The sequence below is a fragment of the Tarenaya hassleriana genome, unplaced genomic scaffold, assembly GCF_000463585.1.
Source record: "Tarenaya hassleriana unplaced genomic scaffold, ASM46358v1 Cleome20, whole genome shotgun sequence".
NCBI classification, from domain to species: domain Eukaryota; kingdom Viridiplantae; phylum Streptophyta; class Magnoliopsida; order Brassicales; family Cleomaceae; genus Tarenaya; species Tarenaya hassleriana.
In genome coordinates this window covers 813,357-839,375 of record NW_010965373.1, presented here as the reverse complement: position 1 = coordinate 839,375, position 26,019 = coordinate 813,357, and the positions used below count along the sequence as shown (strand labels likewise).

The 26,019-nt window shown below is 40.4% G+C and overlaps 7 protein-coding genes across 9 annotated transcripts; 4 read left to right on the top strand and 3 right to left on the bottom strand.

The window, feature by feature from the left end:
* Positions 1-491: 491 nt before the first annotated feature.
* LOC104813593 (nudix hydrolase 3) lies at positions 492-5,970 on the top strand. The gene is made up of 21 exons (XM_010541247.2): positions 492-618; positions 1,224-1,403; positions 1,503-1,580; positions 1,756-1,852; positions 1,954-2,087; positions 2,194-2,275; positions 2,388-2,474; positions 2,636-2,742; positions 3,013-3,184; positions 3,298-3,551; positions 3,661-3,742; positions 3,859-3,924; positions 4,020-4,097; positions 4,189-4,284; positions 4,386-4,492; positions 4,580-4,748; positions 4,879-4,962; positions 5,094-5,188; positions 5,289-5,379; positions 5,465-5,611; positions 5,708-5,970. Exons 1-21 carry the CDS (start codon positions 539-541, stop codon positions 5,759-5,761), a joined length of 2,340 nt encoding a protein of 779 aa, XP_010539549.1. The 5' UTR covers positions 492-538; the 3' UTR covers positions 5,762-5,970.
* Positions 5,971-6,203: 233 nt separating this feature from the next.
* LOC104813592 (lysophospholipid acyltransferase LPEAT1-like) lies at positions 6,204-9,602 on the top strand. 3 transcript variants are annotated; one of them, XM_010541246.2, is made up of 9 exons: positions 6,204-6,940; positions 7,216-7,326; positions 7,460-7,497; positions 7,761-7,825; positions 8,057-8,125; positions 8,335-8,468; positions 8,579-8,719; positions 8,817-8,880; positions 9,200-9,602. In XM_010541246.2, exons 1-9 carry the CDS (start codon positions 6,443-6,445, stop codon positions 9,217-9,219), a joined length of 1,140 nt encoding a protein of 379 aa, XP_010539548.1. In that variant the 5' UTR covers positions 6,204-6,442; the 3' UTR covers positions 9,220-9,602. The 3 variants fall into 3 exon arrangements, with proteins under 3 accessions (XP_010539548.1, XP_010539547.1, XP_010539546.1); XM_010541245.2 differs by lacking the exon at positions 9,200-9,602 and adding an exon at positions 9,104-9,187; XM_010541244.2 differs by lacking the exon at positions 9,200-9,602 and having other exon boundaries at positions 6,207-6,940; positions 8,817-9,084.
* Positions 9,603-10,141: 539 nt separating this feature from the next.
* Positions 10,142-14,579, top strand: LOC104813591 (pre-mRNA-splicing factor CWC22 homolog). Its single transcript, XM_010541243.2, has 7 exons — positions 10,142-11,877; positions 11,978-12,167; positions 12,518-12,621; positions 12,728-12,830; positions 12,938-13,239; positions 13,458-13,763; positions 14,004-14,579. Exons 1-7 carry the CDS (start codon positions 10,333-10,335, stop codon positions 14,358-14,360), a joined length of 2,907 nt encoding a protein of 968 aa, XP_010539545.1. The 5' UTR covers positions 10,142-10,332; the 3' UTR covers positions 14,361-14,579.
* A 119-nt stretch (positions 14,580-14,698) lies between these two features.
* LOC104814015 (vacuolar fusion protein CCZ1 homolog) lies at positions 14,699-18,134 on the bottom strand. The gene is made up of 10 exons (XM_010541863.1): positions 17,587-18,134; positions 17,351-17,444; positions 17,005-17,188; positions 16,660-16,769; positions 16,471-16,566; positions 15,869-16,300; positions 15,613-15,768; positions 15,335-15,523; positions 15,183-15,283; positions 14,699-15,056 (listed from the first exon to the last, which is right to left on the bottom strand). The coding sequence occupies exons 1-10, from the start codon at positions 17,817-17,819 to the stop codon at positions 15,026-15,028; spliced, it is 1,626 nt and encodes a 541-aa protein (XP_010540165.1). The 5' UTR covers positions 17,820-18,134; the 3' UTR covers positions 14,699-15,025.
* Positions 18,135-18,853: 719 nt separating this feature from the next.
* On the top strand, positions 18,854-21,624 carry LOC104813589 (magnesium transporter MRS2-1). The gene is made up of 6 exons (XM_010541240.1): positions 18,854-19,099; positions 19,203-19,296; positions 19,647-20,253; positions 20,393-20,854; positions 20,953-21,000; positions 21,227-21,624. The coding sequence occupies exons 3-6, from the start codon at positions 19,666-19,668 to the stop codon at positions 21,455-21,457; spliced, it is 1,329 nt and encodes a 442-aa protein (XP_010539542.1). The 5' UTR covers positions 18,854-19,099; positions 19,203-19,296; positions 19,647-19,665; the 3' UTR covers positions 21,458-21,624.
* LOC104813590 (photosynthetic NDH subunit of subcomplex B 1, chloroplastic) lies at positions 21,584-23,722 on the bottom strand. The gene is made up of 7 exons (XM_010541242.1): positions 23,249-23,722; positions 23,017-23,167; positions 22,722-22,912; positions 22,375-22,632; positions 22,182-22,287; positions 22,009-22,094; positions 21,584-21,927 (listed from the first exon to the last, which is right to left on the bottom strand). The coding sequence occupies exons 1-7, from the start codon at positions 23,656-23,658 to the stop codon at positions 21,762-21,764; spliced, it is 1,368 nt and encodes a 455-aa protein (XP_010539544.1). The 5' UTR covers positions 23,659-23,722; the 3' UTR covers positions 21,584-21,761.
* Positions 23,723-23,907: 185 nt separating this feature from the next.
* Positions 23,908-25,692, bottom strand: LOC104813588 (probable WRKY transcription factor 40). The gene is made up of 4 exons (XM_010541239.2): positions 25,438-25,692; positions 24,852-25,181; positions 24,551-24,667; positions 23,908-24,466 (listed from the first exon to the last, which is right to left on the bottom strand). Exons 1-4 carry the CDS (start codon positions 25,519-25,521, stop codon positions 24,113-24,115), a joined length of 885 nt encoding a protein of 294 aa, XP_010539541.1. The 5' UTR covers positions 25,522-25,692; the 3' UTR covers positions 23,908-24,112.
* Positions 25,693-26,019: the final 327 nt, after the last annotated feature.

The window sequence follows — 26,019 nt, the reverse complement described above, 5'->3', positions numbered from 1 at the left end:
GAAGGGTTTTTTACCCAAACAACCCACTTCGGTCGCATCTATTTCACCTGTACACCACCAAAAACATAACACATTTTTTTTCCTGTAAAAAGACAAAATTACCCTTAATGAATCACGATATTTATCCATTCAAAAACAACTTCGTTATTACGACTTCGTAATTAAGTCTAAATATAGTTACAATTGATTCTTAAAAAGGTGGCAAAAAAATTATCTGCCTTATTTTAGTTGTATATCAGTTATATGTTAGTCGTAATAAAGTCGCAAAAAATAAAATGAAAAGGGTATTTCGGACTTTTCCACCCGAAAAGTGGGTTAAAATTGAAAAAAAAAAATTTTTTTTTTTTTGGTGGTGTACATTGAAATAGATGTGAATGAAGTGGGTTATTTGGGAGATTTTCCCGAAGGCGAAAGACAAGGAGAGAAAACCCACTTTGCTAGTTTTCAACATATATTTTTTGTTCTATAAATATCGCACTTGCAAGTCATTTACACATTCAGACAAACAAATACAGAAGGGTAGAGAGAGAGAGAGACCATGGCGGGCGAACCTGCAAGGGAAGAGCACATTGACGTTCTGACCAAAACCGGAGAGAAGACTGGCGTCTCCAAACCCAGGCATGCGATACGAAAGATTCCTATTTGGCTTGTGTTTTCGTACTTTGACTATATAGTCGCGAAATCCTGTAAATCGATTCGTACAGAAGTAAATTGGGATGAGATATTTGGTCGAATCCTTGTCCCTACGGTGAAAGTTCCGGTCTTTGTCGGAAATTTCATCCTTTTTTTCCCTTTGATCTGATGCTTCTCGGACCCATCAACCAATCAAGCCCCATGAAGGGTTTTACTTCTGAGTTCAGACAAATAGCCAATGCACTTTCTGTCACAATCCATTTCTGGGTAAACATGCGGTAGAGGATTATAGACAACTATTCCTTATTGGCCAATCAGGCTTGTAAGCAGATAAACGACACTGAAAAGGGAATCGAGAAATTGAAAACACTCAACTAGAGTAGAGAAATTTGGTTCACTTGTTGCATTTATGAAAGGGTTCCTCAGCTTTTTATGGTGATGGTGTTTGATTGTCCTGTGAATAACCTATGCCATTTCTGATCTGTAACTGATAGGTGTTTTATTTTACTTGTACATGGCTTGTATGCTTTGCTTCCTTCTTGTCTTTGTTGTCCTGTGATATACACTCTTTTCATGTTGCACTCTTGTAGGGGAGATATTCATCGGGATGGAGATTACCACCGTGCAGTTCATGTCTGGATTTTCGTAGAGAGTACTCAAGAACTGCTCCTACAACGTCGGTCTGATAACAAAGATTCATGGCCAGGGCAGTGGGATATCTCCAGTGCTGGTCATATATCGGCTGGTGATTCGTCGCTCATATCCGCACAGTAAGTAAATCTAGTTTCTTCCATGCTTGTTCGCCTATATTTCGGATAAGAAATGAAAGGTCTTCCCTTTTTACAAAAATTTTTCGTGGTTTTGTTCAGGCGAGAGCTTCATGAGGAGCTAGGCATAAAGCTTCCAAAGGATGCCTTTGAAAAGATATTTGTTTTTCTCCAAGAATGGTTTGCACTTTCGATCTCTTTTCAAATGCTTTTCTAGATATATTCTCTCTTGTCATTGAAACCAGATAATGTCTTTACATATTTGTGGCCATATCAGGTAGAATAGGATTTAGTTAAATCACTGGGATCCATATCAGACGATTAATATTCTGCTTTCCTCTTCGTGACTGCACAGTGTCATTAATTATGGGAAATTCATCAATAACGAGTTCAACGACGTGTATCTGGTGACAGTTCTGCATCCAATTCCACTAGAGGCCTTTACTCTTCAGGTCAGAATTATCATTCCCTTGTGTAGCCGGAAGTTTATGTAACTAGAACGTTATGGAGTTTATCATAACCTTTCCATTATCTTAAATCATGTTTGTTATAGGAAGAGGAAGTCTCGGCTGTAAAATACATACCTTATGAAGAATACAGAAGCCTTCTGGCTAAGGAAGATCCTGCTTATGTGCCATATGATGTGGATGGAGACTATGGACATATATTTGACATAATCAGGAAGAGGTACATGTTTTGTTCCTTTCAGATGTATTTCATGATTTAGGGGTAACATAAATGAGAATTGTTCTTATTGTATCTTACATGGTTCGTTCTCCTGATTTTGATAAAGGTACCAAGTGAACACTGAGGCACGTAGTTTATCTCTGCAGAAGCAACTCCAGAGATATGCTCATGTCACCCTTGAAGCAAAGGTCTCAACTTTGGGATATTTCTCGTATATATTAGAGTTATTACGTAGATTCAGTATCTATTGATTAACTCCGTATTTTGAGATAACGTTTTTTTTCGTATTCGTATATCCAGTTGGCAGAACTTTCTGAGGGAGATCAAAAAGCGTTGGGTCTAATTGTTAAGGCTGCAAAAATTGTCGATGAGATATTCTCTGAGCAGGTTTTGTGGATCTGCACTCTTTAAGATATCTTCTGTTTTGTTTTGTGATTATAATGTTTTTACCATCGACTTCATGTCAATCGGGAAAAACGAAATGTTAATGCCACCCCTTGTTATGGCTTTCTCCTTGATCATTCTGACATGTTCTTATCCTTAATCAGGTTTGGTACAGCAATCCAGCTTTAAGAGATTGGCTGAAGGGGCATGCAAATGCATCGGATCTCGATAAACTAAAATGGGCATACTTCCTGATCAATAAGAATCCATGGTGATTATGATCTCACTTGTTTCAAGGAATGCTTTGATCACTATAATTTTTATTTGTGCAATGGGTTTGAACTAAACCATAAGACTGCATTCCCGGAATGGCGAAACTCATCCAAACTTCAAAAATGCTCTTTGTTTGTAGAAAAAAAAAACTATGTAGTACTATTACAATAGAAACGAGATTCTGGATACATGTATTCTGTATATAGAAAGGTAACACTAATTATACGAAATGTGCACTCAACATTCATATTTCCTGTAACATTTGTAGGTCTTCTCTCGATGAAAATGAAGCATTCTTGACTACTGCAGATTCAGCTGTAAAGTTGGCTCTTGACGCAACAAAGCCAATTGCTGGTTGGAAGGGCCTTGAATATAGAGTGGCATTTCCTGTGATCAAACCGCCTGGTGCTAACTTCTATCCTCCCGATATGGATAAAGCGGTACCCAACATATACTTGACTACCCAGAACAAAAAAATTGTCTTTCTTCCATTTTTTTTTTGTTCCTGCTCTTTCTTATAACCCGTAGCGATTGTGTTCTTAAAATCTTATAGGAATTCACGTTATGGCTCAACAGTCTCACGGAAGAGCAAAAACATGATGCCACCGGATTTTTCAGTGTTATAAGAAGGCGCAATGAATCTCATCCAGATTCTTCTCTATCTGCCCATCTCGCAGGCAGCACAAATGAAATGCCAGGCTCTGTTTCGGATCTTTATAGCATTCCATATTCGCAAATATATCGCCCTTTCCTCACAAAAGCTGCTGAACTATTGCACAAAGCCGCGGAACTAGCTAGTTCACCGAGGTATAGTGTTTTGTATTTTGCGGTAGCAAAACAAAAGAAAGGAAAAAAAAGAAAATTCACTCATCGAGCTCTTTAGTCTTTGACATGTTTTCTCGTTCCCTTATTATAGTTTGAAGAAGCTGCTACACAGCAAGGCCGATGCCTTTCTTTCAAATGATTACTATGAGTCGGATATCGCATGGATGGATTTGGTAAACCTATTTTGTAGACTATTTCTGCTCATAGATTAGCTGTTTGGCTTTGAGAAAAACTGCAAGAAATCGAGCACTGTTTGGAAGATGAGATAATTACTATTCTTCTTATGTAGGACTCGAAGTTGGATATTACTATTGGTCCCTATGAGACATATGAAGATGAACTTTTCGGGTATAAGGTAAATATCTTTCGCATTATTGTGATTCCATACTAAGATGCAACTCCCTTTGCATGAGAGATCTTTTTTTCTTTTTGTGTGTGTTTTCATCTAAGGCTACATTTGAAGCATTCATCGGAATTCGAGACGATAAAGCGACAGCCGATCTCAAACTCTTCGGTGACAATCTAAGGGTTGCTACTCTTTCCATAGCTTACTTCACAAAAAGTTGCAAACTTCTGTTTTTTTCTTCTCCGAGGCAAACCCTTTCTAACTTTTTTACAGCTATTGGAAGAAAATCTTCCACTTGACAACGTTTACAAATCGAAAGATGTATCTGCTGCTCCAATTCGGGTCATCCAGCTGATTTACAATGCAGGAGTAAGTTCCCCCTTGAATATCTCGAAATCTCCATACTCATTTTTGCAAGAAAAACTTTTGATTTTCCTTTGATGGTTAATTTGTAAAAATATCACTCCCAGGATGTAAAGGGCCCTCAAACTGTTGCTTACAACTTACCAAACGATGAACGGATTGTTAACGACCGAGGAACATCAATGGTTATGCTAAAAAATGTTCAAGAAGCAAAGTAATTTCATTTCTCGTCCTCCTCCATATTTGACCATGTTCATCATTTTGATCATGATGTTAACTTTAATTATCATTTCCTTTTCAGGTTTGAGCATATTCTTAAGCCTATAGCTGAAATCTGCATCGGCAAAGAACAGAGAAAGCTCGTTGATTTCGACTCTTTCTTCACACATACCATTTGTCATGAGTGCTGCCACGGGATCGGTCCTCATACCATCACACTTCCCGATGGCCGGACATCTACAGTAAGAAAGGTTAGTTTGTTTCTGCAGGCATCTCATAAGGCTTTTTCATTCACAGATCATGTACAATGAAAAAGTTTTCAAGTGTAATTTTTTTTTAATCTATTTTCTTTGAATTTCCGTTCCGTTTTTTTAAATCAAGGAACTGCAAGAACTCCATTCTGCCTTGGAAGAAGCAAAAGCGGATATAGTTGGTCTCTGGGCATTGAAGTTTCTCATCACCAAGGTCCATTGTCAATTTTACCGGTTTACAGAAACTTTTTACATCTAATTCCAACTTATATGAACTTGTACAATCTTGGAGAGTTGAATTCTCTCGCTTGGACCGACGTTTCTACTTCTACATGTGATTGACAGGGTTTGCTTTCAGAGGCTATGAAGGAGACCATGTATGTTTCCTTCCTAGCAGGGTGCTTCCGCTCTGTCCGGTTTGGCCTTACGGAAGCTCACGGGTAAATTACACAATTTTTTCGGTATTCTGATCTATCAACCTGTCTGTATAGCTGCTGATATTGTTATCTATGCTCTCTTTTTTTGCTGAAAACATGTCAGAAAAGGGCAAGCTCTGCAGTTCAACTGGTTGTACGAGAAGGGAGCCTTCGTTTTCCACCAAGATCAAACGTTCTCGGTTGATTTTGCAAAGGTATGCAAACGCTTGTTCTTAATGCGAGAACTTCCCACCTAATCCCGAGACCCTGAATCGTAAAATCTTGTTTATGTTCCAAAAGGTCGAAGGTGCAGTCGAGAGTCTAAGCCGTGAGATACTCACCATTCAAGCGAGAGGCGACAAAAATGCAGCATTGGCACTTCTTGAGAAGTACTGCACAATGACAGAGCCACTGAAAGCAGCCCTAGATAAGCTTGAAAGTGTCAAGGTACAATCTTTGCTCCACCCGTCTGATGAAATTTCTCTGGCGATTCCAAATGCTTCACGGTGATTTTTGTTTTTAATTCTTGGGTTTTTTTTTCAGGTGCCGGTTGATATAGCTCCCACATTTCCAATAGCGGAGTCATTGATGGACTGAGAGGTGCAGAGCCTAATCTCAAACTTGTCACTGTATCTGAATAAGCTGTTATGAATGATGAATAAAAAGCAAACTCTCTGAGTTTTGTTCTTTGTTTTTGTGGATGCAATTGTGGAATTCTGTACGGAGGGGACATCACTCAGGTTTCTTCTCTGTTAATGATTTGATGAACAACTCTGGTTTGGTTCTGTTGATTCGTTTCTGGTTTCTGGGTTTGTGGTAAAAGGCTTCTGAGTTTCATCACAATTATTCAAGAATATGGAGACTATTAAATTTGAATCCATTTTGTATTCCTAAAGCACTTATATATGAAATGATTTATGTTTTATTCCCACGGGTTACATGCATTCCATGCCGCTTCAAGAAGATGCTATCTGTTATATCTTAATCGCCGTTAATATTATGTTCCTTTCTTCAATCTGACGGCCAGTAGATGGGCAAATACGGAATTGTCGTGTACGCCGTCGCACTTAATCAGAACCTCTTTCAGTTTCGCTGTGAATTTGATAGCATCGGCGCTAAAGCTGAAATCTTCACGGGAAATCAAGAGCCGACATTCTTCCCAGAATTTGTGATCTATTTTTCTTTCCATCCAAACAGATGATCCCAATTTCCCATATGTAATTCGGAATACCTGATCATCAAGTTCCGGATAAAGGTACGATTTTGGGTTGGATAAATATGGGATCGGAGCTCAAGGATATGAACTCGAGTCCGCCGTCGAGCAAAGAGGAACGTCGGTTGCTCAAATCGGATTCCGACACCGCGGCTTCCATCGAAGAGCTCAACAAAAAGTTCGCGCCTTTCGCGAGGAATGATTTGTACGGGACGATGGGTCTGGGTCCTTTGCCGGTGATGGAGAAGATTAAAATCGCGGTGGCGATGGTGACGCTTGTTCCGGTACGGTTCGTCTTGGCGATGGCCGTTTTGCTTCTGTATTACTTGATATGTAGGGTTTGTACGCTGTTTTCGGCCCCGAATCGCGGGGCAGAGGAAGAGGAAGAAGAAGGCGGAGTTGTGGTCCAAGAAGATTATGCTCACATGGGAGGATGGAGAAGGGCTGTGATCGTCCGATGTGGGAGGTTTCTGTCTAGGGTTTTGCTCTTCGTGTTTGGATTCTATTGGATTCACGAGAGCTATCGAGATTCACCCATGGATTCTAAACCAAAAACATCTTCGGTATGTATAAATGCTGATAGTTGCACGGAGCAAAGATATCAGACATTGTTGTTAAAAAAAAAAAATCAAGCTTTCGAGCATTTATTGGTAGAATCTGTACTGCAAGAAAATTAGGCAGGAGAAAATAATCTAGGATGTTGTACAATTTATTGAGATGGGAAACATTCTGGTCTTTCCCTTTTTAATCCCTGTTCTGTTGTTGGTGAAACTGACTTTTAAGGTTTTGCTTCTACTGATCACTCATATGTTCCTCTATTCTTGCCATTGGCGGGCAGAATGACAAAGCTAAGGAACCTGAAAGATCGGGAGCTATCGTATCTAATCACGTGTCGTATCTGGACATTTTGTATCATATGTCCTCTTCTTTTCCGAGTTTCGTTGCTAAGGTTGGTTCACGAATTTTCAAATCTGGATGCTGTGTTTAAGTTCTTTTTCTCTGGAACTTTCTTGTTTTGATTCTCTCTAATGTGTTTTGGTATTAACTTTTCACCATTGTGCTCTATGATTTTTCTGCTGAAGAGATCAGTGGGCAAACTTCCTCTTGTTGGCCTCATCAGGTTGGTTGTGAATAACTCAGATTGAGATTTTTGTAGAAATCGATAGAAGTTATGGCAACTTCATTTTGTGTCAGCATTTTCTTTTGGTTTGATATTCGAAAGGATATGAGCTAGTTTTATAATTAGCTCAACATTTCTTTTTTAAGAACTTTCAAGATAAACTCTTATAGTACATCAACGTGTTTCATTTCTGCATTAACATTTTTAACACCTCTTTATATCATGCTCATTATCTCTTGACTCTTGTTTCCTTTCTCTGGCAGCAAATGTCTCGGTTGTGTCTACGTCCAGCGGGAAGCAAAATCACCCGATTTCAAGGGAGTATCTGGTATGTAATTCAGATGAAGTGAATTAAAACTAGTTGCCTACATGTTTCTGAGCACCAGAATATACTTGTTGTAACTAGTGAGTGTGTGCTTGCCTGATTTGTTGATCTTTCATGACCACTTTGATAGCCGCCTTCCCGTTAGCAGATTACAATTCAAATGTTCTGTCGATCTCAATTACTGCTCTAGATGTTCTTTAAAGTATATTTCTGATAGGTGTTTTGTTTTCACAGGCACTGTAAATGAAAGGGTCCGAGATGCGCATCAGAATAAGTCTGCTCCAACCATCATGCTTTTCCCAGGTTAACTTTGCCCTTAATCAATTTGCTCGCCACTGATACCACTAGACCACTAGAGAGGATCCCTTAATTTTCTTATATTGAATAGCTGACCGATACACGGGCTTTAAAGACAGAGTATATATACTTTGTTAGCAGGAAAATATATCTTATAAATTTGTTGGCCAGATGCATAGTTTGATCCTTAAACTTGTTGATTGGTTTCATTGCAGAAGGGACAACTACCAATGGAGACTACTTGCTTACATTCAAGACAGGTGCATTTTTGGCTGGGACTCCTGTTCTTCCAGTGATTCTTAAATATCCTTATAGCCGTTTCAGCCTTGCATGGGATACGATATCTGGGGTGAGGATCTTTTTTAACGAACCCATTGTTTCTTGAAGTTCATACCAGAAAATCAGCTAATGTTACAATTGTTCTGGTTCTTAACTTTCATTCATTCATGTACTTTGCAGGCACGGCATGTGATTTTTCTTCTCTGTCAGTTTGTAAACAAAATGGAGGCGATACACTTACCTGTATATTACCCGTCACAGGAAGAGAAAGATGACCCCAAACTCTATGCTAGTAATGTCCGGAGATTAATGGCAACAGAGGTATTTTTGCTGCAATGGGTTAAAGTAGAAGTATGACTGCTGTTTGTCTCTTTTTTTTGTCGATACCCACTTTGCTCTACTTATCTTGTGCCTGCAGGGTAACTTAATTCTGTCAGATTTGGGACTTAGTGACAAGCGGATATATCACGCGACTCTCAATGGTAATCTTAGTCTGCGTAGTGTTTTCCATCAGAAAGAAGAATGACATATCTAATTCAATGAATTTGCTCTCTGCCTGTCAAGTCTGTAATGTAGTGATTGTCAGAAAACCATGAGCTGTGATTCACGGGTCGGATCTCCGATAATAAAACAAAAACTAAACTTTGATAGACAAAAACAAAAGCTTCTCAGAAGCTTTTTTTTAACGTTGTGTTGTGTATATAGTTTCAATAGTCAAGAGAAGTCTATAGCCGGGAAGCAGGATGGATGGGACCTTGTGCTTGTGAATCTGAAGCATCTCTTTCATGTTCTGTCGTGCAGGTTTGTTATGCAAAAGCTAATATGGGTTCGATTTCTTCGACTGTATATTTCTTTTATTCATAGGCAAATACTTAGTAATACATATAGCAAGCGAAGCGTATTCATGATCCATATTATCCCGATATCATCATCGTCTCTGAAACGTGTATCGCCTCTCCCTCTGAGTCCTGATGAAGCATCTCTCCACGAACCCACCATTGGTTACCGCTTCTATTGTGGTTCTGCCGAGTCTCGTCTTGGCTGATAACTTCAATGTTAGAATTCACTAGTTGTGTCTGTCTGGATTCAAGAAGCAGAGGATGGTTTCACGTTTTTTGGGTATTTTTGGCGGCTGAAGAAGATGGGGTTTTATACAAGTTCTGTTCATTCAAACATTCCTTGTCTGAATATATATTACAGAATCGACTTGGTCTAAGAATGTCTCATTTTCTTGCCTTTTTTCCTGTCTTCTAACAGGAGGAAGACTCTATGACCAGAGTAGGTACATTAGGAGCTAACCTTGTCCTGTTCTCATTTTCGTTTCTTTGTTTTCCCCCATTTGGAAGAATGAGTTTGCAAAGGAATAAAACAGAAATCAAGAAGTCAAATCTTGACAAAGGTGGGGTTCTTCTGGTCCTTCATCTCCCATGGCCTCTTCTTCGTGTAACTTAGCATTTTCATCACCATGCCAACCTGCTCTTTTTCAACATCTCTCTCTCTCCCCCCAGCAGAAATGCGATAAAGAACACTGCAAAACGTATTCAAAGCCAAGCAAAAACTTGCGCGTGAGTTTTGTTTTTGTTAGAAGTCATTCTCCTCATCAAAAACATTTCAGTCCACTACTTGATCCCTTTTAACCATAGAAAATGGGCTAAAAGCCCATTTACCCTTTTTACCTTTTTAGCCCATAGAAAAATGGAACACCGCCTTAACATAACCAGGGCCCAACAAAAAAGTTCAAATGATTTCTCTCTGTCGTCATCGATCTCCTTCCTTGCGGACTCAGATCTCGTCGGGGGACTCTCGTTTAGGGTTTGCAGTAGAAATCAAGGGTTTTTATCTACTCCTTTCTGCTTTAGTGTGTTGTACGAAAAAATTGTTGCTTTTGATTTGCAATCGCTGTTAGGATTTTGGTTTTGTCCGAAATTTCATCCATGGGGAGACATGATAGTTCTTCAGAGGAGGACGAGAGAGTGAGAGCAAGAGATAGGAGGCGAAAAGAGAGAAGCCCAGATGATGATAACGAAGGTAGGCGATCTAAGATGGAGAGAGAGGAGAGCCGTCGGGGTAGGGTCTCAGGGGAAGAAGAAGAAGATAAGAGTTCACGTGGAGACAGGCGAGGAAGAGGGCGTGAGTTTGGTGATGAAGACGACGGAAGCAGAAAGATGAAGAGAGATGGGAGAGAAAGGGATGATGGTGAGAGGAGGGATAGAGAGAGAAGCCCGAGAGATGTGAGAGACAGACGTGACAGAGGAAGAAGCCGTAGGGACAATGTTAGGGCGGATACGTCTTCTGATGATGAGGAAGAGAGATGGCCGAGAAGGGAGAGAAGAGAACGTCCTCCTAGTTCTGACGAAGATGACGATGGAGAGAGAAGGAGAATAAATAAAGATGGTGGTAATGAGGTTATGGAAAGAGAGAGCAGGCGTAAGGATCAGGTTAGAGCAGATACTCCGTCTTCTGCTGAGGAAGAAGAGAGGAAAATGTCTAAGGATGCAGAAGAGAGGGAACGGATTCGTAAAGTCCATCGGGGTTCAGACGATGAAGAGGGTGAGCTTAAGGGAGATAGAAAAATGGAAACAGAAGAGATTGAGGATGGTGATGAGAGGAGAGAAAGAAATAGAAGCCCCCGAAATAGGGAGAAACATGATAGAGAGAAGAGTCGTAGGGGTAGGGTGAGAGCAGACACGCCTTCTGATGAAGAAGATGATAGGCGGAAACGTGGGAGAGAGAGACGAGAACGACAGGGAAAACGTAGAGATGATGAAGATGAGGAAGGTGAGATTAGGAGAGACAGAAAAGAGAGGGAATATATGAGACGTGTTGCTGATGAAGTTAAGAGAGATAGAAGGGAGAAAGACATGGCTGATGGGGATCGTCGTTCAGGACGAGATTCAGAGCGAGACAGTGATAAGAGACTTAGAGATGAAAAGGAGAGGAGACACAAAGATAGGTATGATGATCAAAAGGTCAATGAAAGAAAGGAAAGAAAGGAAGACGGCAGGAGTTCTAGGAAAAGAGAAGGGAGAGATGGTGCACGAGAAGAAGATTCAAAGCCCAAGGGTCAGGGGCAAGAAGCCAATGCAATTGATAACACCGTGGCTTTGGGAAGGAGTGGTGGAGTTTACATTCCTCCTTTCAAACTTGCCCGGATGATGAAGGAGGTCCAAGATAAGAGCAGTGTTGAATACCAGCGTCTAACATGGGATGCTCTTCGTAAAAGTATTAATGGGCTTGTGAATAAGGTGAATGCCAGCAACATCAAGAATATAATCCCGGAGCTTTTTGCAGAAAATCTCATCAGGGGAAGGGGCCTTTTCTGTCGTTCTTGCATGAAGTCTCAAATGGCATCACCTGGTTTCACTGATGTTTTTGCAGCACTAGTTGCAGTTGTCAATACAAAATTCCCTGAAGTAGGTGATCTTCTGCTAAGAAGGATTGTCTTACAGCTTAAAAGAGCTTACAAACGTAACGACAAGGTTTGTCTTTGTCTCCAATCTCTACAATGATTGAGAAGTATTGATCTATTTCGTAATTTGTTTATTTATGGATAAGATATATTACCTTTTGATTTTGCAGCCTCAATTACTTGCTGCTGTCAAATTCATAGCACATTTAGTAAACCAGCAAGTAGCTCACGAGATCATTGCTTTGGAGTTACTCACGGTGCTTCTAGAGAACCCGACTGATGACAGTGTTGAGGTAGCTGTTGGATTCGTGACAGAGTCTGGTGCAATGCTTCAGGACCTTTCACCAAAAGGATTGCATGGTCAGACTTTCTCCCTACATCCTTTTTTATATTGCTGTTTAACATTTGTTCTCTAGTTGCTACAGTTCTCATCTACTTCACCTAGTTCAGTGATTTGTGATTAGTCAGTTAGTGAAATAAGACTTTATTGCTTTTATCAAGTGTTAGCTCAGCATGATTAATTTGTGACGAAAATCACCTCGATATGGGTAGTGATATGTGTCAATGGTTTGCTGCTTACATTTGAAGATCTAGCCATTGATTCTCTTTTAGAAAATGTTATCATGTAGCTGTATATCTGTCGCTATATATTTCGTGCTGTAACATTCTTTTTTTCTTATATTCTTTCCGATTATTGGTTGTTGATACAGGGATCTTTGAGCGGTTTCGTGGTATTCTTCACGAGGGAGAGATAGATAAGAGAGTTCAGTTTCTGATTGAAGGATTATTTGCTATCAGGAAAGCAAAATTCCAGGTAAATAATTAGATTTGACTAAAATGGGTGTAATTTACATGCTTTTCTGTGTCCTCACAAATATCAAAATCCTCATCTAATATTTGTATAAATGCCCTTTTCTCAGGGTCACCCAGCTGTTCGCCCTGAATTGGATCTTGTGGAGCCAGAAGATCAATTGACACACGAGATCTCTCTCCAAGACGAGATAAATCCAGAGATTGCTCTTGGTATGTCTTTAATTTATACCTCAATTTACTCTTTTCCTGTGACATTTTGGGACAACTTTTAAACAACTATTATCTGATGTTGGTTTCTCTTCTCTTATTGTTTGCAGATATTTTCAAACCTGATCCTGACTTCATCGAGAGTGAAAAGAAGTATGAGGACCTGAAGAAGAGTATACTTGGTGATGAATCTGAGGATGAAGACGGATCCGATGATGATGGTTCTGGGGATGAAGAAGACGAGGAAGAGGAATCTGATGAAGAAGACGAAGAAGCTATGAAAATAAAAGATGAGACAGAGACTAATCTTGTGAATTTGAGGAGAACAATATATCTGACAATAATGTCCAGTGTTGACTTTGAGGAAGCAGGGCACAAGTTGCTCAAGATAAAACTAGAACCCGGTCAAGAGGTAATAATCCTACTAAACCCTATTAATCTTTTTTAGATAATGGATTATATTTTACTCTCTATCATTCTGTCCTTCATTAGCAATATCTGAGGCTCTGTTTCTCGTTTCTAGCTGTCTTTTGTTTCAAATTGTTTATGTTTTTTCATGATATGCTTTACTGTTGCACGTTATATTACCGACTTGCTTTTTGCATATTGAATTCAAACCTGAATTTGCAGATGGAGCTATGCATTATGCTTCTGGAATGTTGCAGTCAGGAGAGAACGTATCTGCGGTACTATGGACTTTTAGGGCAACGTTTCTGCATGATCAACAAAATTCATCAAGAGAATTTTGAGAAGTGTTTTGTTCAACAGTACTCCATGATCCATCGGCTCGAGACAAATAAGCTGAGGAATGTGGCTAAGTTTTTTGCTCATCTTCTGGGCACAGATGCTCTCCCTTGGCATGTCCTCGCTTACATTCGGTTAACTGAGGAAGACACCACTTCTTCCTCCCGTATTTTCATCAAAATACTTTTCCAGGTACGTAACTTTCTTCCCAATTCCGTTGAGAAATACTTTTTCAATCTCAACCATTTGATTTAGTACGAGAAATCACAGTTATCTGACTATAATTCCAGCTTGTGAACTGGTTGACTCGTTAGTACTATTACATCATATTTTGAAACTCTGCTGGGAAAGAAAAGGATCTTCCTTGAAATCTGCGGTGGATTCATGTGTTGTCGGATTTAGTGTTCATCTTGTTTACGTGTTTTATGACAGGAACTGTCAGAGCACTTGGGGATAAGGCTGCTGAACGAGAGACTTCAAGATCCGACAATGCAAGATTCTTTTGAATCTATCTTCCCCAAGGACAATCCGAAGAACACAAGATTCTCAATCAACTTCTTTACTTCCATTGGTCTTGGAGGCATCACAGAGAATCTTAGAGAATACCTCAAGAATATGCCCCGCCTTATCATGCAACAACAGAAACAAGAGGCTTCCGAATCTGAATCAGATTCCGAGTCAGAATCTGGATCTTCATCTGGCAGCTCTGGTTCTGAATCAGATACGGAATCTTCCAGTTCTGAGAGCGAGAGAGATGACAGGAAGAGGAAACGACGAAGAAGAGGCTGAGGGAGGCATCTTTCTAATTTTCACTGAAACTCTTGTTTCAAGCCAGTTGCTGTAATCCTACAAGTTTGCAGAACTATTGCTCTTTGGACTTCCTCTCAGTTTTGAAAAACTTCTGTATGAATTGTTAGAGCTGGAAAATTTGTTCAGTCTCTGGAGATCAGCTTTCTTGTCTGGTGGATGATGATGATGATGGTTCTAAGTCAAGACCATGTTCCTTTCCTTCAGATCTAGTAAGAAAACGATTGAATCAACACACAGGACATGTAAAGGAACATTGATGATGAACTTTTGACTTCCATGCAACAAAGGTAGCTGCATAGGCCGAAACGGCGATCACATAAACAAAACAGAACATCCGTCCGACAATTCTTCATTCCCAAGTTTCCATCTGAATTATTACAGTTACTTGTCTGAACAATCTTGTCGATGAGGCTGTGTATTCAAGTATTCAACAGAGATTACAAAATAAAAAAGAATATAATTTGTGACAGAAACCTTGGTTGCATGAACAATTCTAAGGACGTACAAATTCAGATTCTGCAAACTTCTCCAAAACTTTTGCAGACAAGAGAGCTCCATCTTTTTCTTCTGGGTATTGCCGTCGTGGTGAAAACTAGAACAAACACTGCATATGTTTTCTTCAGTCCTGTTTCATTACACAAACCTTAATCCATCGAGAATGTTCCGCTGCAGTATCTGAACGAATCACACAACACAAGAAAGGAGAAACAACTTTGTTAATTTTTTTCACGGATTAGATCAGAGGAAGATTTAAGGATTGGTTTGATGCAACGTAATATTCCAAGTAGTAGAAGTTAGTACCTGTTGCTGAATCTTTCGAGTGGCCAATCACCATATTTAGTTAGGTTCACTTCATTTTCTTTTTTAATAATGGTAAATATTTTAATATGAACAAAAATAATCTAGAAAAAAGAAAGCTCTAATTAACTTATTTTAAAAAAGAAAAACACAACATAAAATAAGGGGAAAAAGTGATCGAGAAAGACCACTTTCCCTCTCGTCAGCCGAGCGATCACCCATGCATTGTTCTTCGCCCTGATGCATATTTCCATGTCTTTCTCGGGCCTTTCCTTATCCTGTTTTGCTCTGCTCTTTTCTGAATCCACTTCTTCCCTGAGTTTGTTCAGTGCAAGCAACGATTCCTGTCATCCGACAAGCATATTAACGAAACGTGCTTTGTTTCTCAGCAGAGCACTGCAATGAATATAACTGTATGATGAAGAAGCTCCACCTTTGCCAAAGTTGCCACCTTTCCCGAAGGGGAAGCCCGGGAAACTTCCATGTCGTTATCAACGAGCAAGTAACGGTAGCCGCTGACATGGTAGGCATTCTCACCGCCCCACCCTTTTGAAAGCTTCTCTTCTACTTTTAGAATCTTTAGAGATGCCTGACAAAAAAACAAAAAAAGCCGAATTTTTTTTTCAGAGGGTCTGTTTCGAAGGAATTCATAAACTGTAAAGGAAGAGACCGAAGGTGGAGAAACTGACGTTTTCAACTATTTGCTGCTTCACCGCCAAGATTCCTTGCTCTCCATCGGAAATGGAAGTGGTAGGCACGAGAAGAACCAAGGTGAGACTTTTATACTGATAAGGGAGGAGATACACTCTCTGTTGATTCTGATGGAGCCAGATTGTCGGGACAGGACAATTCTGTGAACCAACAGTCTCGGTACCCCAAATTTCGGTTACAAGAAAACTGTCCTTCCCTTTGGACCATTTATCCTTCTGTAATGGCCTAATAACACGATGAGTGCTGTTACCATTTCCAGAAGGCATTGTATCACTTGAATTTACGGGTCCAGAAATAGCTTGAGATGAACCCGACCCCTTGCGTAGGTATGACCAAGAACTTGAACCAGATGACAGTGCATGTGCTGTTAGCCTCATAACAGAATATGTAAATATGCTGACAGTGTCATCCTGAAAAGAACAAGATATTCAGAGAAAAGGATTGAGGTCACTTGCTTTTGCATCCATTTAGTATAGATAGACCGAGATCAAGCAAGAATTTGACAAAAAATAAATAAAATGGGTCTCCCGATAACTCCGATAAACCTAGAATAACGGAAGAACAGAGAGAAAAAACATACAGCCGAGAGACTTGTAGACACCAGTAGGTCTTGAAATAAAATCAGGGATTGGCATCGTACAGTCCCAGCACATGATTCTAGCACTCCTACAAGAGACTGTTCATCCGAAAAATACAGGTCAGAAATACTAAAAATATTGAACTTCTGAATTATTTGCTACGAAGATTATCAGATTGAGAGAAGACGAACCTGAACTTCTAGTGCCACGTCCCTTCGTATGGTGAGCATCTGAACAGTACCTCGCTCCTTTAAGGATTCACGGAAAGATGGTAAGTGAAGTGTCTTCCCAGCAAAAAGATCTGCCTCAAAGAGAAAAAAAATAACCTTTCATAAGATATTACACATACATAAACTTGATCAAATGAGAGTAATTTGACACAACAACTTCATCATTTACCACAGCAGCAGATTTCCAGGGGAGACCGTTTTTGATATGCTGGCAAATTAGTAACATAGATGCATTGAAACTAGAACAGAATAAAACGTATACAGGAGAGCAAATGTCTATATGCTCAATTTGATCGGCCAACTCACCACTCAAATAGTCCATAATGAATGGATTCAGCTGTGACCGTGTAACCCCTCCAGTCGGTTCCTTTTCAAGTAATGCCCTAACCGGTCCATGAAACATCAAGAAGAGGGAATGCATTTCCTTAAGCACCTTCCTTAACGCATCAACCCTCCATATGGCTTCCGTGTCCTTATTTTTCTCTACTACCTGCAGGTTTCTTGATCTGATTTTGGTTGCTGATATGCATGGAATAAAGTGAAATATATATAGCGGAAAGAATAATTTCCGTAAGATCACATAGCTATACAACATCGTTTGAAAGACGAGGGTTTCAAGCTTTGTAACAGATCAAAGTAGATGAAGCCTTACCATCACCATCCATATATCAGGTTCTGCCTCATAGAAAACATGTGAATGCTTCTCAGCTTCTATTACCTCACAAGCTGCTTCCGGCGAGAAAAGTCTGCCAAAAATTCACACTATGCCGCTCAGATACCTAGGAACTCACACAGAATGTCAAGGCCTAACCAGATTTCCATAAGCCAAACTTGAATCATTGACCAAAATACATAACAGAAAACAAAAGAAATCTCTAACAAGCTGACCTTGTAAAGGTAATGAGCCCTTCACTGAGGCCGATAACCGATAGCTGAGACGAGAAGAGTAAATCGGGGGGATAGAAGAATAAAATCTTATCCAACTCCTGCCCTTCGGTTTGGCCTCGCCTCAAGTCAAACACGCAAAGTCGAAAGCTTTCACTGGGAGAGCTCATTGACGCCATCCCCATCCCTTCTACGAACTCATAACACCCAAACGTACAACCAAAGATATGCTTCATAAATCAAAGCAATACTTGGACTTGATCATTTCTACAACTGATTCATTTAGCTACTAATATTAAATTCACGACCAATATTGAGTTTCTGGGTCAGATTGAAGTTAGCAGACGCGCAACTCAACAATAGCTCACAAACCATGAGAATCATTCCTCGTACAGTCGGAAATTCGAGTAAAAACCCATAATCCGAGTAGAAAATCATAACTTGAGGGCTCAGAACATATCGTCAGGCAGCTAATTCGTCGTGTGTACACATGCATAATCGCAGAACCCATGAAAATTAAAAAGCGCAGCACCATGAGAAGTTGGAAAATTTATTACCTTGAGGTCGATTTCTCGAGCAAGACCGAAGAAGCTATCGACCTTCGGCGATTCCGACAATAGAAGATCAGAACGAGAAACAACAAAAAAAAAAGGCGAACTTCAAATGATTCCAAGCTCAGATTAACCAACCCTTCTCTCATTCAGGGCGAGAAAACATTTCGATTCAAGGGAAAAGTTTGTTCAGCAGAAAAATTCTGCTAATCTTTGGAGAGTAGGTAGGAGGAGGGAGAGAAGAGAACGGTGGGTCGCGAAATTTGGAGGGCAAACGGGTCGAACAATGAACCGGGTCGGGATCCGGAGAGATTTGGGTTGAGATCTGAAACGGGTCGGATTTGGGCAGATCTCTAGATTCTGCTTTTGCTTACGTGCTCTGTCTTTTTCATTTGTAATCGCACACGTTCTCCAAATCTCAAATCATTCGTTTTGGTTCATCAGATTCTTCCAAAAGTTTTGATTTTGATTCTTTATTTCTCTCTCTACAATTGCAAAATCGGTTTTTTTTGTTACAGTGGATGATACGATATTTACTGCTTAACCACTTCTTGGGAAAATAATATAAAAGGAAAATTTACGCCCAGTAATGTTGTTAATTGAAATTGATTTTTGCTAATCACACGGATCCTCGTACTAATTAAGCTTAGCGGTTAGATTAAATCGGTTAATATGAGTCTAAACCAAAACAAATTAGTTACGGGTCGGTTTGCATTTCCCCCACGAGGCCCATTTCGCATTTACTCGCAATCATACAGCTTTGCGTGGTGTTCGTCGTCTCCGTCGCTTCTTCTTCAGCCATATTCAGAACGAATTCGGGATTTCGAAATACTTTGGGTGATTCCCAGAAATCCGAGTCGATCAGTTGAGTCCAATCCTAGGGTTTCTTCATCGGCCTGATTCTCTCTCGTGCCTGCTTGGGATTGAGTTCAGTTCGAGTGATGAAACTCGTCCTCGCCCCGGAGGTGAATCCTGCTCTGAAATTTCAAATTTTTTTAGCTTTCTGGGCTTTTGCCTTCGTTTTTGATCCATCTGATTCTAGGTTTTGTTTTCTGTTGCAATCTGCAGCTGTTCGATTTGGTATCTGATGGGTATTACCGGGTCAGCAATCCCGAAATAGCTGCCGAAGTTCCGATTCTGTTGTAATCTGCGTCGTGTTTCTGTACGATTCTTCTTGTCTAATCTCTTTTTCATTTCTGAATTATCGGAAATCTTCGGTTCATGATCGGTGTCTGAGATTAGTTCGCAGTTTTCTGATCACAAATTGGTCTGGATAAAGGAAGAACCTTGAGATCGTTCTTGATACCCTATGTGATATAACGTGTTCTAACCGTTGAGTGAACTTTTGTAATGTAGCTGATTAAAGTTTGAATATCTAGAAATGTTGTAGATGTCTCCAGCAACTAGTTGCAGAAGTTATTGGCATAAGCTTCTCGTTGTGAATTTGATGTCCTAAATTAGCCTGCAAGTGATCACAAGTATATTCATCCGTCTGTTTATTCTGGATTCCAGTATCTGGAAATTGGCACCAATGGCTGAACTGAAAGAACGCCTGCTTCCTCCAAGACCCGCTTCAGCCATGAACCTGAGAGATTCGGTGTCAAGACCTTCTGCTTCTGGAAGACAACCTTTGCAAGGGCTTGATGTTTTGGGTCTCAAGAAGCGCGGACAAGGGCTTCGGTCATGGATTCGTGTCGATACTTCTGGCAACACCCAAGTCATCGAGGTCGACAAGTTCACAATGATGCGTCGGTGTGATTTGCCAGCCCGTGATTTACGGCTGCTTGATCCTCTGTTTGTGTATCCGTCAACCATCTTGGGCCGAGAGAAAGCTATTGTTGTGAACCTGGAGCAGATCCGTTGTATTATTACAGCGGACGAGGTTCTGCTCTTGAATTCCCTTGACAACTACGTGTTCCGGTATGTGGTTGAATTGCAGCAGAGACTAAAGACCAGTTCTGTCGGTGAGCTTTGGCAACAGGACAGCTCAGAACTGAGCAGGAGGAGGAACAAGAGTTTTGACAATGGTTTTGGGAATTCATCCCCTGATTATTTGCCTTTTGAGTTCAGAGCTCTTGAGGTTGCCTTAGAAGCTGCTTGTACCTTCCTTGATTCCCAGGTCAGTAACATAAACTGAAACTATAATTTAGAAGCTTCTGTTTTCAATGGGTTTTCTTCTCTGTTGTTTACAAAGGCATGCTGGTTTTACATTTGACATATGTGCAAATAACTCGATCGGCTTTTGTCCTTTTGTAAAGGCTTCTGAGTTGGAGATTGAGGCATATCCATTATTAGATGAGCTCACATCAAAGATCAGTACCTTAAACTTGGAACGTGTTCGTAGACTAAAAAGCAGACTTGTAGCTTTGACGAGAAGAGTTCAGAAGGTGCGTGATGAAATCGAGCAGCTAATGGATGATGATGGGGATATGGCAGAAATGTATCTGACAGAGAAGAAGAAAAGAATGGAAGGATCTTTTTACGGTGACCAGTCATTACTTGGGTACCGATCAAATGATTGTCTATCTGTTTCTGCACCAGTTTCTCCTGTCTCTTCTCCACCCGATTCTAGGAGACTCGAGAAAAGCTTGAGCATTGCGAGAAGCCGGCATGACAGTGCAAGGAGTTCAGAAGGTGCAACAGAGAATATAGAGGAGCTAGAGATGTTGCTGGAAGCTTATTTTGTTGTCATCGATAGCACTCTAAACAAGTTAACATCGGTACATAAACAGTTCATTCATTCATTACCTTTGCATCAGTTCTCTTTTCTACTGTTCTGAAGCAGTTAAATCATCTTTGTTTCTCTCTTACTTTTCAGTTAAAGGAGTACATCGATGATACCGAGGATTTTATTAACATTCAATTGGTACAAACTCTCTCTCTCTCACTCCTCATTTCAGTTTAATCTTAACCAAAGATCATGAACCAAAGACTGGATCTTTAAAATCCTACCTTAGTAGCTTGCTATTGAAAATGGGTAGAAGTTAGAGTTTGGGTAATTCTCTTCTGTGATGGATGTATTTTTTTTTGTTAAATTCTGTGATGAATGTTATCCAGACTGACGATACAAGATCGAAATATCGGGTTTGCAGGATAATGTTCGGAATCAGCTGATACAGTTCGAGCTGCTGCTGACTACTGCAACCTTCGTTGTAGCCATTTTCGGGGTCGTGGCTGGAATCTTTGGGATGAACTTCGAGATAGACTTATTCCACCAGAGAGATTCTTTCAAATGGGTTCTGATAATAACTGGTGTCTGCGGCCTCGTTATATTCTTGGCATTCGTCTGGTTCTTCAAGTACAGAAGACTCATGCCCCTGTAAAACAATTGATGCTCACAAACAGTGGCGATTGCTTTTATATTTTTCTTTTTGTTGTATTTCTATCTATTCTGCTTCACAGATGAAACATTAATTCGGAGAAAAAAAGAAGAAGAATATACATATATATGAGAAAGAAGCTCCAACTTGGGGCAGTTCATTCAAACTCAGTTTCCTGTGTTTGAGTTTCTTTACATAACATCTTGGTGGAGCTGTGTTAACTATAGCTGAGTATGTGACTATAGTTTATGCACAGAGAGCTTTTTATACATTGTTTTAGCAGTTGAGGGGATGGTCTTTCTCCTGGCTAAGCCAGAGCCAGAGAGGCTTCAAAGATGTGCATTTCATTTTTAACAGCCTCTGCATCAATATCTGCTAGCTTTCCTGTCTTTGATGCAACTATGATGCATTTCTTCTCTTCTGCCTCTGGTACGAACAGTTTCCCCTTCTCTTCCGAACAGAATAACCCGATGCTGCAGAGACAGAACACAAGAGGTCAGTTCTTGAAAACATTCAGATCATCTCCTAGAGTCATGGTCTTATGTTTTATAAACCTGGGTTTCTGCCGTGCGTTTGCTAGTTGTATTGCAGCTGTATTTGTTGCTATAACTCCAGCCGAGTCGTTGATCAGAGCAGCCAACTGGATCAAGCAAGCAATTCCGATTGTTTTTTGTTGTTTTCACTGACAAGAAGCAAATACAGATCATGATCAGGAGTAGTTACATACCTGGCCAGGTGTTGTGATGAACACTATAGCTGCATCGTCTCCGACTTCTTCTTCCACATTTTCCCTCTCTTTCTCGTGCGGAATCACGAAAACTGGCGTGAATCCCCTGTTTTCCGCCAAACGGGTATTTCAAGAATCATTGAAAAGTCGAAGTTTTCGTGTAATTTTCTGAAACACTTTAGAGGTTCTTTACCTGATACCCTTAGCTATTTCAGCCCATGCTTTGATAGGAAGCAAACTATCTGTATCTCCTCTAGATTGCATTGAAGCCTTTGAATCTGATTCTATCCCATGAATCACTATATACTTCCCTGTCTCTGCTCCAGCTTTTCGATATTTCTCAGCTACAACCTCCTTGACCTTTCTCGAGATTGATACCCTTAGTGGCTGGACCGGTGTCCTTGGAACGCTTCTGAATGGTCGTCCTAGCCAATCCACCATCTGATGGTACCTGCGCCATCCAAACTCGATTCAGACCCACAAAAAATGTTCGCGTTTTGGATTTGATTGGCTCACTCAGCAAGGGATCTTAGTGCTGACATGCTATAGCCTCCTTCTGAAAGGTTCATGCTTTCTGGAGTAAACGTCTTGGACAATAGCAGTCCGGCCCCTGCAGAGTTCACATTCGGGTAAATGTAACTGACCCTGTCACGAGCTGTCGTCATGAACAAGAACGATGCATGGCCTAACCCCGCCAGCTTGGTCGAAAGAACCATGTCATAGTACCTGTTCTGCAACATCCCAAACAAAAAAAGATAAGGGTCATATACAATGGAGGGTTTAGCTTTGGGACAGAAGCAATCCGACAAGAAACATAGATCCAAAAGCTACCGACTTTGAGAAGTCCGATCATGTCGGTGTATTCAGCGGGCTCAGGCCATTCATCATCTGGGTCATACACATTTGCCCACCTCACGTTCTTGTTCAACTCGTATGTCTGTTTTCCTCTATCAGACGCCAATATATCAATCTGAACTCCCGGATACCTTAAGCAACACCGTCCCGACATCAAAATTTTACCTCTTTCTCGCCGAATGGACAGAATTACAGTCCCGTAACTTACTTACCTGTCCTTGATCAACTGGATTGTGGGGAAAAACAGCAAGTTCTCGTACACGCCACCGGAGATTACGCAGCAACAGCGTCTAACATCTCCTCTGATCTTCAATGGCAACGAAGCAATCTCGACGGTATAACCCTGTGGAAACTTCAAGAACCCGTAAGGGTTATCTGGGTTATCCGGCGGTCTTGGATCCTCTTCTTGTTTCCCGTCGGCAAACAAGGAGCCGTACTCCATATTCGGGTCCTCGCCATCATCAAACGGGTCCAACCACGGGTTCTTCTTGGCATTGACAGAGACATCTAAAGGTTTTGGTTTTAGGGTCTGAAGGTTGAAGAAGACGAACGGTTTGGTTGAAAATGGCGGCGTTTTGAGGAATGGGGATATGGGTTTGGGTAACAGAGGGAGTGAAGCCATTGGAGGCTAAAGGGCGTTTCTTTTTCAGGGAGAAATGAAGTTGGGATTTCTGAATAAGCACAGAATGGAAGAGATAGCTCGGATAAGTGGGGCTCCCTTTTCTGGTTCCTTTTCCACCTCAAACAACTTCTGTTTTTTTTTTTCACTCTCACCAAAAAAAAAATCCACTTGTCATATATAGAGATAGCATTCAATTCTTGTTTTTTCACTAGGTAAATATATATGTTTCATACATTATATCTATATATGTATATATATAGAATGATGAAGAAGAGAACAGAAAAACATATGTATAGTCTTGGACAAACTACACTGAAGTCGATTTCGTTTGCAAGTTCATCATTGCTTGCGCGTGAAGCAAAGGAATCGATCTGGACAGTCGTAAGAACTGAATAGTACTGACATGAACCTAATCTAACAGAAAGTAACTAAAGATCTGTCCTATATATATGAACTATTTCTCTGCTGGGTTTTGTTGATACAATCTCCCTGAAACAGCTGCCGCAAGAGCTGCGGTGAATTTAGGATCTCTCGTCAAAGAAGAAGCCATCTGTTCCACCAAGTGTTTCCCAACTTCCGGGAGGTGGATTCTTGAGTTAGGGTTCTTGGTGTTACCACTGAGCTTCTCAGATTCGGTGAGATCAACGGTTATCAATGGCTCAGGCCCGTTGACTGCAGATGAAGCTGAAGCAATCGAGATATAGCGATTCAAACCGGCGTTTGCTTCCATCTGAGAAGGCATTGGATGGTTATGCTCTCCCTCGTAGGTTGCAACCAACACAGATTGGTCTTCTATGCTTCTCTGCACCTGAAACCCCATAGAGAAGATCGCAAATCAGATTGAGTTTAACCTAAAGTATGGCAACTTCGAATCTGAATTCAATGCATGTACCTTCTTTTTGACTGGACAACTCGGAGCAAAAGCGCATTTGAAGTAAGCTCTTGGAGAAGGGTTGTCCCTTGTGATCTTTTGTCCGTATTTCCTCCAATGGTACCCATCTTTCACAACCTAGAAATTTCACAATCTAATTCAGTATATTCAAAAATATAAACATCTCGATCAAAATCATAACCCATCAAATTTATCGGGCTAAAGCTCCCAACTTGTGGATCAACTCATCAAATCGAACAACATCTAATGTAAAAGTTTCCATCTTTAACCACTAAAAGACAAAAAAATCTGATGGGCTTACAAGGCTAGTATCAGAAGCTTCAGTCTTGTAATAAGCTCTAGAGACCTTCTCCTTGATGAAAGTATCTTCCCTCTGCTTCTTACACAACTCATCTTGTTCGGTGGAACTGCTCTCCGATAATCCGATGGCGTCGCGATCTTTCACCGGAGACTTGCGTTTCTTCGACGGACTCAGCTCTCTCTCCATGTTGCTGTTGCTGTTGTTGTTGTTGACGTAATCCATCAACTGGTTCTTCAAAGCGTCGTAGTTGCCGCACATCACAGTAAGCATCTGCGCGAGTTTCTTGTTCTCTGCGGTCACTCGGTTTAGTTCCTCGACCAAAGCACTCGTCTGCAAGACAACATATAAGGTTATAATAATCTTCACGTGTTATTGTTCTTTGTGGTATAAAAATCGAGTTCTTGGACATTGTAATCCAGGATCTTGGTCGGAAAACAAATGAAAAATACGTAAAGTCGATGAAAACATGAAATACCCACGAATTCTTTTACGATATCTTCAAACCAAATCCATAAGTTTTGTCAAAAGTATGGTATTGTATGATATATACAATTCGTCAACTGGGGAAATTGCAAGATAAACATACCGTGGCTTCATCTTGGACTTGCATACGATTTACACCGATGCTGAGATCCAAAGAAGTATCAACCCAAGACGAAGAATACTCCATCTACGTATAAAACTCGATCTAGGATCTCGCAGTTGTAGATCTCCCTCTTATGAGTGTGTATGTATGTGTGTGTGTGTGTATGTATGACTTCCAAAGCCGAAGGAAGAAGTTTTCAGATTCAGAGACTTGTGTTCTTTCCGTGAGAGATTGAAGAATAAATAGAAGAAGAGGAAACTCGGTGGAAAGAGAGGCAAAGGCAAAAGGCATGTGCTTTTCAATGTACATACATGCAATAAACCAATTAATGCATTATACTATATATGGACCCCCTTCGAGAAACTCTCTCATGGTGGGTCCACTTCTGTTACCCCATTGAAAATAATAATAAAATCATACCTAACACACATATACGACGGAAAGGTTTCAATACATAATTATGTATATGTAAGCGAATACTTGTTGATTTATTATTATTTTTTTGACATTTTGTTTGTCAACCCTTGAGTTATATATGACTGTTCCATCGATTCAATTTTTAGTTCCACGTTTTTCCTCCAT

Excerpts from the sequence above, each read along its gene's own strand:
- LOC104813593 (XM_010541247.2), top strand. The coding sequence starts at position 539 with ATGGCGGGCGAACCTGCAAGGGAAGAGCACATTGACGTTCTGACCAAA. Across the intron at positions 619-1,223 it reads ACTGGCGTCTCCAAACCCAG|GGGAGATATTCATCGGGATG; the intron begins GCATGCGATACG and ends GCACTCTTGTAG. Across the intron at positions 3,743-3,858 it reads ATATCGCATGGATGGATTTG|GACTCGAAGTTGGATATTAC; the intron begins GTAAACCTATTT and ends CTTCTTATGTAG.
- LOC104813592 (XM_010541244.2), top strand. The coding sequence starts at position 6,443 with ATGGGATCGGAGCTCAAGGATATGAACTCGAGTCCGCCGTCGAGCAAA. Across the intron at positions 7,498-7,760 it reads CCTCTTGTTGGCCTCATCAG|CAAATGTCTCGGTTGTGTCT; the intron begins GTTGGTTGTGAA and ends TTTCTCTGGCAG. Across the intron at positions 8,126-8,334 it reads AACCATCATGCTTTTCCCAG|AAGGGACAACTACCAATGGA; the intron begins GTTAACTTTGCC and ends GTTTCATTGCAG.
- LOC104813591 (XM_010541243.2), top strand. The coding sequence starts at position 10,333 with ATGGGGAGACATGATAGTTCTTCAGAGGAGGACGAGAGAGTGAGAGCA. Across the intron at positions 12,168-12,517 it reads TTCACCAAAAGGATTGCATG|GGATCTTTGAGCGGTTTCGT; the intron begins GTCAGACTTTCT and ends TTGTTGATACAG. Across the intron at positions 12,622-12,727 it reads TCAGGAAAGCAAAATTCCAG|GGTCACCCAGCTGTTCGCCC; the intron begins GTAAATAATTAG and ends CCCTTTTCTCAG.
- LOC104814015 (XM_010541863.1), bottom strand. The coding sequence starts at position 17,819 with ATGAAGCATATCTTTGGTTGTACGTTTGGGTGTTATGAGTTCGTAGAA. Across the intron at positions 17,189-17,350 it reads CTGATATATGGATGGTGATG|GTAGTAGAGAAAAATAAGGA; the intron begins GTAAGGCTTCAT and ends AGAAACCTGCAG. Across the intron at positions 16,770-17,004 it reads CATTATGGACTATTTGAGTG|ATCTTTTTGCTGGGAAGACA; the intron begins GTGAGTTGGCCG and ends TCTTTGAGGCAG.
- LOC104813589 (XM_010541240.1), top strand. The coding sequence starts at position 19,666 with ATGGCTGAACTGAAAGAACGCCTGCTTCCTCCAAGACCCGCTTCAGCC. Across the intron at positions 20,855-20,952 it reads CTCTAAACAAGTTAACATCG|TTAAAGGAGTACATCGATGA; the intron begins GTACATAAACAG and ends CTTACTTTTCAG. Across the intron at positions 21,001-21,226 it reads ATTTTATTAACATTCAATTG|GATAATGTTCGGAATCAGCT; the intron begins GTACAAACTCTC and ends TCGGGTTTGCAG.
- LOC104813590 (XM_010541242.1), bottom strand. The coding sequence starts at position 23,658 with ATGGCTTCACTCCCTCTGTTACCCAAACCCATATCCCCATTCCTCAAA. Across the intron at positions 22,288-22,374 it reads GAAATAGCTAAGGGTATCAG|GGGATTCACGCCAGTTTTCG; the intron begins GTAAAGAACCTC and ends GGCGGAAAACAG. Across the intron at positions 22,095-22,181 it reads TCATCACAACACCTGGCCAG|TTGGCTGCTCTGATCAACGA; the intron begins GTATGTAACTAC and ends TGCTTGATCCAG.
- LOC104813588 (XM_010541239.2), bottom strand. The coding sequence starts at position 25,521 with ATGGAGTATTCTTCGTCTTGGGTTGATACTTCTTTGGATCTCAGCATC. Across the intron at positions 24,668-24,851 it reads AAGCTTCTGATACTAGCCTT|GTTGTGAAAGATGGGTACCA; the intron begins GTAAGCCCATCA and ends TGAAATTTCTAG. Across the intron at positions 24,467-24,550 it reads GTTGTCCAGTCAAAAAGAAG|GTGCAGAGAAGCATAGAAGA; the intron begins GTACATGCATTG and ends ATGGGGTTTCAG.